We start from the raw sequence: 9,126 nt of genomic DNA, 5'->3' as shown, positions 1-9,126 counted from the left end.
CTAGAGATATAGCAAACTACAGCACAGAAGTAGAAGCATAACTAAGATGATGATAGCTTAATCGATTCTCTTACACATTTTTCTTGAGGAAAAGATCTCATTATGACAAAAGGCTATCATGATTTATTTGGGGTTTTCATCAAGTATGACATAAGTTCTGATACTAAGCGTACATTGATACTATTTCCTAGTGTCCGGTACCGTTGCTTGATTGTTGAAGAGTCTGGGAATGTAAAAGTGTCAGGGAATCCCATCAAATTGGCGACTTCTCTGGGAGTAAAGTATCGTAATCTTAAAGATCGTAATAATTCCAATGCTTCTTGTTCATTGCCCTTATTTTTCGCCTCTGCTGCCTTATCAAATGTTTCAGCCGTCTAAATTTTCAAAAACAGCGCATTAGTATCTTTGGGCAAAAATAAGCATCAATTATTACATAATGAACAATAACTAACCAACAGGTCTTCATTCATTTGTAAGATAGACCCTAAAAAAAAGGTAATGTGCAAAATAAAAAGTCAGCAAAAACCAGAAAACAAGCCATTATTCATTATATTTTAGACTTACCCGTTGCTTCAGCGTAATGATAGTACCCTTTAAATTATATTAAGCGTCAATAATTAACAAAAACTATTTTCAAAGAACGTATTGGTCATGAAATACCTTTGGTAAAGCAACAACTTCGGTGTGTACTTGGTTTTACAATATCGAATACGTGGCCATGTTTTAACAAGGTCTAATGTTTTGCTTTCCACGTTATTACTGCCCTCACAAGAATCCCTCTATATTTGTTTGAAGATTCCCAACCCAAAAATATAGAAACAACTTTTTGAAATGTGTTACCTTGTCCGGTATGGCATGCGAGTCAAAATTAACTGTGGCTTCGGGTTCAAGATATCTGGACACGCTTCCAATTTGAACAGCTGATAATGCAACTAATGCATCCTCGTTATCCAAAGTCCGTGTTCGATTATCGATGAATTCTGTAGACATGTGTGTTGATTTAGGAATAAAACCGAGAATTGTGTTTGTTGGTGGTTGAACAAATGACAATGGTTTCTGCTTGGCCTATTCTTCTCGGATCAGTAACATTATTGGTTCCCATATCATGTAGCTTTTTTGCTCCACATTTAGATTCCTGTTTATAGACATACGAGCAAGTAATAACGCATCCGGGAGTTGGGGATACCGAGTTGTAACGGTGTCAGCAAGAATTCTTGAAACGTGTAATTACAGCGGTTCAAAGAATCCACAAGTAAATCACGGGAGTCCGATTCCTATATGATTTGTTCAACTTTAGTTTGATATGCATTCTCAAACCACGGCAGATCAGTATTACCAAAAACCTTTACCTCAAACCCTTTGACGTTTTCTACAAGGATATATTTGGGTCGATTCTTCATACCCTCCAACACTTGAAGCAAATGCAAAAAGCTTCTAGAACGGGCATCTTGGCTTCCCTTTTGCAAACCAAGTCTTGAATAAGGCTGACACGGCGGTGACATGGTCCAAATATCAGCAGCTACTTTGTCGTAGTACTCTAGTGTCAAGGCTTCAATCTGACGCTATACGAAAAGGAAACAAAAAAGAACCTGTCAGATCAATTGGAAGTCCAAAAGAACAAGAACAGATATTCAGGGCACAAAACTGTTTTTTCTTAATACCTGTCCAACTGTTTTGGGACCGAAATTATGCTTATAGATCTAATATAGAAAAATCGTATTAAGAGATTTGGCCTTCCACTACGCATAAATATCCCTTTGTGGATACAAAAACATACGTCGTTAGCAACATTGTTAATGTCAAAAGCTTTCACTACTTCAAAATCCCAATCGGCCAAGGTTGCTGCATAATGCTACATAAAAAAAGCGTTTTATTAGTATAACAGTGGTGAAGCTGGTCGTGTGTACATGTTGATTCATGTTACCATGCCTCCTATGCCAGAATAGAATTCTAGCATTTTTAATGGTGTCATGTTGGTCGTGTTGTCTATATCAGGAAAGGAAAGGGGGTGTGGGGGAATTGAAATTGAACGAGTTTTATGCACTTCGAACCTCAGCCACACGATTGGCTGCTCCACCAAATTTAATCCATCTACTTACTGCACTTTCTGTCATTTTGCCACGAACTATGTCTCTCGACGACAAAAAGACAAGTCATAATCAGCGATAAGCTCAGGAGAACGATGTAGCAGCTGTTTATATGATTGCACCGGGTGTTCTGCTTCGATGCATTCCGAACACAAGCCAACCAGAGAGTAGACATTTGAGGGCCTCACAATTAGTTTATGCAAGGCTTAGCTTGTAATAGCTACTACATATCCACACGCTAGAGTATTAGCCAAGAGCGGGTTATGGAACTAGCATTTTACACCGGAAAGATAGTGAAGCCGATGTGCCAATGAGCATATTGCCCTAGTATACTTTGCAAGCCTTCCCGGCTCGGTGATGTGCCCTGCAACTGCTTTTTCCAAAAACGGACATTGAATCCTAGTAAAGTAAAGTTGAGTGGCATGGCAGCAAAGAATTTTTTTCTCCTTTCGAAAACGATCTCGATCAACAATGGTATATTCACAGGGTGCAATGAAAAGAAAGGCCAGCGATTACTCTGACAAAGACGCCAGCAAAAAGTTGAAGGGAAATGGTGAGTCCTACAGACGATCGAACTTTATACACTTGGATCCAACCTAACATTTGCTGGTCTTTGTTTTAACTACTCACTTTTTAGACTCTTCGGCTTCCAGACACCACCAACAGAAAAACTTGAAGCAAGAACGTAAAGGAAACGATCGTCACTTTGAAATGATTACTGAAGCCAAGAAAATCTGGGAGAATCTTCGGCGTGGTGATATTTCTCGTGACGAGACAAAGGATCTGATGCAAAAGATCATGAATGTGATCACTGGTCATGTGCAAGAGGTAAGGACAACTGGTATGGGCAGTACGGGAACTCGCCATATATATGGAAAGTTTAACTCACTCGGTTGAAAAACTACTAGATCATTTTCAAGCACGACGCATCACGTATTGTCCAGACCTGTTTGAAAAAGGGCAACGCAGAGCAACGTGGTCAGATTGCAAAGGAATTGACAGGCAAATACGAGATTCTGGCCAAGTCCATGTATGGCAAGTTTATTGTTTTGAAGGTTTTGGAATATTGGTAAGACTTTGTTTTGTTCGTTAATATGCTTTAGGCGGTTGTTAATGTTGGCGATCATCCATGTTAATGTACCTGTACTTTTATCACATAGCCACAAACATCGCGATCAAGTCTTGTCCGAATTCCGCACTCACGTTCGTAAACTTATCCGTCATCGAGAAGCATCCGCTGTGATTGAATCGTTTTACGCCCAATACGCCAATGGTGCACAAAGACAAGAATTGTTGTCCGAGTTCTATGGTCCTGAAATGACATTGTTCAACCGTGGCGGTGGTGCAAAGACACTCGACGAACTTTTGACCAACTTGCCAGAAAAGAAGGATTCGGTGTTGCGTTTCATGTCTGAGACTCTGATGGGATGTATGGATAAGGGTACCGTTGTGCATAGCATTGTCCACAAGGCATTATATCAATTTTTGACCTTGGCTGATCCTAAAGGTCGTGAGGTAAAAAAAAAAGAGTTTTTGTGAACTGAGAAATTGTATGCTGTATATAACCAAGGCAGGAAAATTCACATAAGCTCTATATTTAATCTATATAGAATATTATTGCACATCTTCGGGAGAACCTTCAAGATATCCTGCACACACGAGAAGGAGCCAAGGTCGCAATGATCTCTTTGTCTTATTCGACACCAAAGGTATAAAAGCAAAAGAACTTACGTATGAAAAATGGTTGAAGAATTATGTGCTAATTGGATTATTTTTTCGTTACAGGATCGTAAAACGATCATCAAAGCATTCAAGCCACACGTTGTCAAGATTGCTCAGGATGAATACGGCTATCTCGTGCTGATCCGCTTCTTGGATGTGATGGATGATACTGTGCTGATTAACAAAGCTCTCATTTCTGTAAGTCGTTTGTTCTCTACTTAACCCTTCTTCGCTGTTGTTGAAAATGGTAAAACAGGTACTAACGAGGCTGTATGTTGCTGGTTTCTATGAAAAATAGGAACTTTGCAAGCAAGCAAAAACTCTATTTGCAGACAAGTTTGGTCGACGTGTCTTTTTATATATCCTTACAGGTCGTAACACCAGATATTTGTCACCAGAAACTGTTCAACAAATCACAGAAGGTGATGAAATCAGACAAAGGTATGTGTATCATCTGTAAAAATCTTTCTTTTAACTCATTACTCACTCTAATGGTCGTTACACAGCAAAAAGGACCCTGAAATTCGTGCCAAGGAAGTCCTCGACGGCTGCTCACCTGCTCTTATCCAAACTGTTGCAGAAGATGCCCCTATTCTGATGAGAGAAAAGCTCTCCTCACAAGTTGTACAAGAAATCATGCTTCATGCCACTGGTATGTTAGTAATGAAAGGCTTCTTTCATGTTCAGGAATGTGTAAAAAGTTGCTAACCGACAGAAAATCACGTTTCACTGTTTTTTATATGTTCTAGGTGACAAGACCGCTGCTGTAAATGCCATCTTGAACTTGGCAAGCGAAAACATTGAAAAAGAAAACCACATAATCGAAGATCGATTCGGTAATCGTATCATCAAAGCCATGGTCAAGGCAGACAATGCCGAAGCAATGAATGACAAGGCTGTTGAACCTCTTGGATTTGCACCTAAACTCTTAGAACGTATTGAACCTCATCTTGGACACTTTGCTACAAATTTTGGAAGTTTCGTTGTCTTATCACTGTTGGAAGAGCCATCTACCAAGGAACAGACCAAAAAGGCTTTAAAACCCCACAAAAAGGAGATCCGGAAAGCTGCAGATGAGAACAAGGGTGCAAAGATGATAGTAGAATTGCTATAGAATGTCAAATAAAGGGCTTTTATTCTTTGTATTCGTTTCTTCTTCTTTCTCCTTCCTGTTTTTTTATGGTGAGAGCAATCGTAAAAAGGCAAGAGAGAAATGCTTAAGCAAAATCTGATGCTTTACCGGTCTAGTGAAAGTAAAATTTTCAGTTAGTTACTCAGGATTCGATCTCTACTAGCAATTTTCAAGACGACATACCGTTAACAAACCAACAATCAATCCAAAAAGACCAAGGACTGAACCGAAAATCTCGACGACCAGGACTTTAACAAACAGTTGAGGGTCTTGAGCATCTGCAAGAGCAGCACTTGATCCAGTAATACCGACGCAAACGCCACAAAAGAGGTTACAGATACCAACTGTCAAACCACCCCAAAAGATCGCGTGTCCTGCAAAGGAGAGAAAACAGAGAGACAGCATGTCCTGTATATGAGCACAAGAACTGTACCTACTTTTTTCCTCAAAAAACAAACAAATGGGGTGGTAGTTTCACGACGAACCTGTAAAGTAATTTGACGGTGTATAAAGCGTTTCCTCGGAAACTTCGACAAGCTTGGCTGAATAGACAATGGTCATAATGACACCGTAAATGGCAACGACTTCACAGAAAATAATGGAAATCAAGTTTCTCGATTGAATACGCGGTGTCTTGACAGCACCACCCAATAATGCAGAGCCGGTAACGTAGATGCCCCTGTATGTGTTCGTATAGTACATGCGTATTAAAACGCGTAAGTAATGGATGAGATTTACACATTCCTTTTTCTTTCGTAACAGATTCAGCTTTTTTAGTGCTTCTCTTTTTTCCTATCATAATTACCAAGCTGCGCCAGCTACGGAAAGACCAATGCACAATCCCATTCCTGTCGTTGCCCATGCGTAAGGCGATGATGCTTCGAGGTACTTTCCAACGTTGAATTCTTGACCGGTGCCGGTGAGAAGCATGTACAGGCCGACAATCGTAATGACACTCGTCGCCGTCCCGGCAAGTGAGGTATAAAAGCCAGGCATGGTATTTTTAGATGGAAATTGCTATAATGTATATGTATGTAATAAAAAAAGAGAGGGCTCGTTGAAAGGTATGTACTCGTGTATATGTGTGTGTGTGTGGCGTGAAGAAGGGGGCGGAGGTGAGGTGGGATTCCGAGACGTGCAAGGAGGAAGAGCGCTGTGTCTGTTTCAGAAAATGTGTGACGAGAGTAGGCAGGCAGCGGTTGTCAGCAGCTGCATAGACAGCAGCGGCTCCGAAAATTAGAGTACTGTAGCAACGGGCGCTGTAGCTATGACAATCAATGGTTGTTCCTGATATGCATCCTTCAGCGTGCACTCTAGTCTTTCGTAGCGTTAGCTGAGATGGTTGCGTTCTTGTTTGTTTAACTTTCGTAATTGTATATATCAAATCATGTAATAGTAATAGCATCATATCACATAATGACCGACGGACCATCAAGTGCCCACACTTTAAACGAGCGGTGTAGTACATTACGAGGCACTCACTACAGTATGTACTTTCTTAATGATAATTACTCCCAGTAATGTTATACTACAACTAGAGATCACGGAGATGTAACGCTCACGCACGATAGAAGAAACAGACATCGGGTAGTACTTGTTCTACTGATTTTAACCAAAAAAAAGAGGTCTTTATTATTATGCGGTGACGTTTTTTAACACATCTTGACAGTAACGCGATCGCTTTTATAGCCTTTTTCGAACTGAAGTTTGAGGAGATCAATAAGAATAGCAACGAGCAGTATAAATAAGGGTCTCATCCATGCAACCACATAAGCAACAATGATCTCGTGCTAGCTCATAGATCTCTGTTTGCTCTTGTTAACTTGAGCCACGCCAACCATTATCTTATGTTTGAAGTATGACATCTGATGAAAGCCAAAGAAATTTCTCGCTTTGCAAAAGAGAAAGGTAAGAAAAGGCTGAAAATCGACTATCCTTGAATGGGCAACAAGCAATGACCACATAACAACAACCCCACTCATATCTCTAAGAAATGTTCTATACACATGTGATGGGACACGGACGGTGTTCTTTTCTTCACGCAGTTCTTGCACGATGCAGTGCGTGATGCAGAAATCATTATCAGTGAAAGGGTGCTGCTTTTACTGTTGCGACACCAAAGCGTCAAGTAATGTGTATTCTTCCCAAAATGTTACAGATATCGAAGGAAGATCTTTTTATATGTATGAGCTAATGATATAGCATAGTAAACTATGTGCTTTTTCATGTAAGTATAGATAAGTGATGATATCCACAGTTCATACCTTCGTACAGATAACACTCGTCGGAATTTTCCACTCGGACCTCTCAGCACCCTTTCTCCCTTGATTTCTAGGGGAGAAAGAAGGGTGAGCATCGCGAGACCAACATTTTTTTGGGGCGCATTAATCGAAAAGATGAATACACATACACACACACCCCAGAGAAAAACTCGCCACATGCTGGGCTCCCCATGCTATATAATGGTTATGCTATGAGTAATAGAGCATTTGCTTGTCCATCGTCATTATGCCTCGCTACCATTCTGCCAGCGCCACCACCTTTGACCATCACTACCAAGATTCACAAAACTCTCGTGGCACTATAATCACCACTACTGCTACCAGTAATAGTACAACACTAGCGCAACAACATTCATGGCATAAAGATGCCATTGCCACGGCCTCATTTGTAAGTGTCTTGCCTTTTGAACTCCTGTCCGCCATTTTCGCCATGCTCCCAATGGAGCAAAGCATCCGCTGCACTCGAGTCTGTAAAGCCTGGCGTTCGTTTATCTTTTCTTGGGAAGGCCTGTGGCGCGAATTATCCGATTCGACGTACGACTTTGCTCATGTTCTAGCACCTTACAAAAGTCGTCTGTACGGTCAACATGTCAAAGTGCTGTGCATCAATGCCCGCAAGCGGCGCAAACAGACTCAGGAAATCAATTTTTTGCTCGCGCATGATTGTTGCCACGTACAAACAGGTAAGAAAGTTCAGTCCATCATCAATTACCCTTTTGTTATTCCGTGAAGGATCTTGTAGGCTGGCTTTAACTGAGTGGACGATGAATAAATGTATAGCGCACCTGCATTCTGCATTGTCAAGGCGAAATTTTTCAAGACTATTGCGATTGTTGGGACCTAATTTGCGAGACTTGGAAGTGAGAGGTCATACTAGTTCGGCACCTTGCGTTGCTTTAAAAAGTATTCTCAGCGAATGTCCAAACCTTGAGCACTTGACATTATCAACCGCAGCACGGGTGCCAGCAGCAGCAGCAGTAGTAGTAGTCACTCATCCACGTACAACCGACCAATGGAACTTTTCATTAGTACATCGACGACTTGCTAGTCTTTCCATCTACATGCACGGTATTACAAAAAATATCAACCTTGATGGACTATTGAAATCTCTACCTCGACTGCGTCGTATAAGCATCAACCCTTACGATTTTCGCGACACCAATGCCGTACTTTGCTCTTTATACAAGCATGCCCCGGCGCTCGAGACTATCCATTTTGGCTACGATTTAAAATCGTGGACGACATCAACAGCAACTACGTCAGAGGACGCAGCAGGATTACATCATATACATCTAACAGAGCTGACAGGTGTGGATGAAAGAAATCTGACGCCTCTCATTCAAAGAAATAACGCCACTTTGGAAACTCTCGATATCAAGTTTATCTCAAGATTATCCAGCGAAACAACCGCGTATTTGGGCATTCTACCGTTTCCTCAACTGAAAAGCATCATTCTTGGAATTAATGACGACAACAGCGACGACTTCCTTAGTAATGAAGAGGATGACGACGAGAACGATGAAATCGAAGATGAGGGTTTGATGCCCATCATGTACCCCACCGTCTACAGTGATATGAGTAGGAGACAACGGCAACAACAACAGTCAGCAGTGATAGACGATCTAACTTCATTTTTACACCAGACATCCCAACTCGAACACATCCAGTTATACAACCTTACAGCCGCAAACCGGTTATTTTTCCGACGTGTTGCAACACTGCATCATCTCCAGTCACTGACGATGGCTTTCTGTAACCATGTTTCATCGGAATCTATTATTTTGTTTATACAACAATATTCAGCCGCAACAAATCAGTATCAAAAATGCCTGAAACGATTATGTTTCCAGGGAATGGACGCCATCAACAATACAGTGATGGAACTCATCGGCTTAAGAATGAA

General features: G+C 41.0%; 4 protein-coding genes across 4 annotated transcripts; 2 read left to right on the top strand and 2 right to left on the bottom strand.

Annotated features, from left to right (window-relative positions):
* Positions 1 to 111: 111 nt before the first annotated feature.
* BDB00DRAFT_814890 (cytosine(38)-C(5)-methyltransferase-like protein) lies at positions 112 to 1,988 on the bottom strand. Its single transcript, XM_053122868.1, has 10 exons — positions 1,925 to 1,988; positions 1,778 to 1,852; positions 1,662 to 1,700; positions 1,350 to 1,562; positions 1,152 to 1,274; positions 841 to 1,065; positions 661 to 733; positions 565 to 591; positions 453 to 484; positions 112 to 374 (listed from the first exon to the last, which is right to left on the bottom strand). Exons 1-10 carry the CDS (start codon positions 1,970 to 1,972, stop codon positions 117 to 119), a joined length of 1,113 nt encoding a protein of 370 aa, XP_052981420.1. The 5' UTR covers positions 1,973 to 1,988; the 3' UTR covers positions 112 to 116.
* Positions 1,989 to 2,498: 510 nt separating this feature from the next.
* BDB00DRAFT_814885 (armadillo-type protein) lies at positions 2,499 to 4,939 on the top strand. The gene is made up of 9 exons (XM_053122867.1): positions 2,499 to 2,640; positions 2,725 to 2,915; positions 2,996 to 3,156; positions 3,248 to 3,602; positions 3,698 to 3,796; positions 3,873 to 4,007; positions 4,108 to 4,250; positions 4,316 to 4,461; positions 4,559 to 4,939. Exons 1-9 carry the CDS (start codon positions 2,559 to 2,561, stop codon positions 4,921 to 4,923), a joined length of 1,677 nt encoding a protein of 558 aa, XP_052981419.1. The 5' UTR covers positions 2,499 to 2,558; the 3' UTR covers positions 4,924 to 4,939.
* On the bottom strand, positions 4,940 to 6,086 carry BDB00DRAFT_814882 (uncharacterized protein). Its single transcript, XM_053122866.1, has 4 exons — positions 5,747 to 6,086; positions 5,427 to 5,620; positions 5,125 to 5,315; positions 4,940 to 5,053 (listed from the first exon to the last, which is right to left on the bottom strand). The coding sequence occupies exons 1-4, from the start codon at positions 5,935 to 5,937 to the stop codon at positions 5,027 to 5,029; spliced, it is 603 nt and encodes a 200-aa protein (XP_052981418.1). The 5' UTR covers positions 5,938 to 6,086; the 3' UTR covers positions 4,940 to 5,026.
* An 889-nt stretch (positions 6,087 to 6,975) lies between these two features.
* BDB00DRAFT_814879 (uncharacterized protein) lies at positions 6,976 to 8,024 on the top strand. Its single transcript, XM_053122865.1, has 2 exons — positions 6,976 to 7,821; positions 7,936 to 8,024. The coding sequence occupies exons 1-2, from the start codon at positions 7,450 to 7,452 to the stop codon at positions 7,951 to 7,953; spliced, it is 390 nt and encodes a 129-aa protein (XP_052981417.1). The 5' UTR covers positions 6,976 to 7,449; the 3' UTR covers positions 7,954 to 8,024.
* Positions 8,025 to 9,126: the final 1,102 nt, after the last annotated feature.

This window comes from Zychaea mexicana (assembly GCF_025766255.1).
Source record: "Zychaea mexicana strain RSA 1403 chromosome Unknown BDB00scaffold_22, whole genome shotgun sequence".
Taxonomy (NCBI): domain Eukaryota; kingdom Fungi; phylum Mucoromycota; class Mucoromycetes; order Mucorales; family Lichtheimiaceae; genus Zychaea; species Zychaea mexicana.
Note: the sequence above shows the minus strand (reverse complement) of the source record. Positions and strands in the feature narration are given on the sequence as shown.

Coding starts and splice junctions, on each gene's coding strand:
- BDB00DRAFT_814890 (XM_053122868.1), bottom strand. CDS start 1,972: ATGACACCATTAAAAATGCTAGAATTCTATTCTGGCATAGGAGGCATG. Junction 1,853..1,924: donor ATTCTGGCATAGGAGGCATG/GTAACATGAATC, acceptor TTTTTTATGTAG/CATTATGCAGCAACCTTGGC. Junction 375..452: donor AAATGAATGAAGACCTGTTG/GTTAGTTATTGT, acceptor TTGAAAATTTAG/ACGGCTGAAACATTTGATAA.
- BDB00DRAFT_814885 (XM_053122867.1), top strand. CDS start 2,559: ATGGTATATTCACAGGGTGCAATGAAAAGAAAGGCCAGCGATTACTCT. Junction 2,916..2,995: donor TCACTGGTCATGTGCAAGAG/GTAAGGACAACT, acceptor AAAAACTACTAG/ATCATTTTCAAGCACGACGC. Junction 3,603..3,697: donor CTGATCCTAAAGGTCGTGAG/GTAAAAAAAAAA, acceptor TAATCTATATAG/AATATTATTGCACATCTTCG.
- BDB00DRAFT_814879 (XM_053122865.1), top strand. CDS start 7,450: ATGCCTCGCTACCATTCTGCCAGCGCCACCACCTTTGACCATCACTAC.
- BDB00DRAFT_814882 (XM_053122866.1), bottom strand. CDS start 5,937: ATGCCTGGCTTTTATACCTCACTTGCCGGGACGGCGACGAGTGTCATT. Junction 5,621..5,746: donor TCCGTAGCTGGCGCAGCTTG/GTAATTATGATA, acceptor GAACACATACAG/GGGCATCTACGTTACCGGCT. Junction 5,054..5,124: donor TGATTGTTGGTTTGTTAACG/GTATGTCGTCTT, acceptor TACTTTCACTAG/ACCGGTAAAGCATCAGATTT.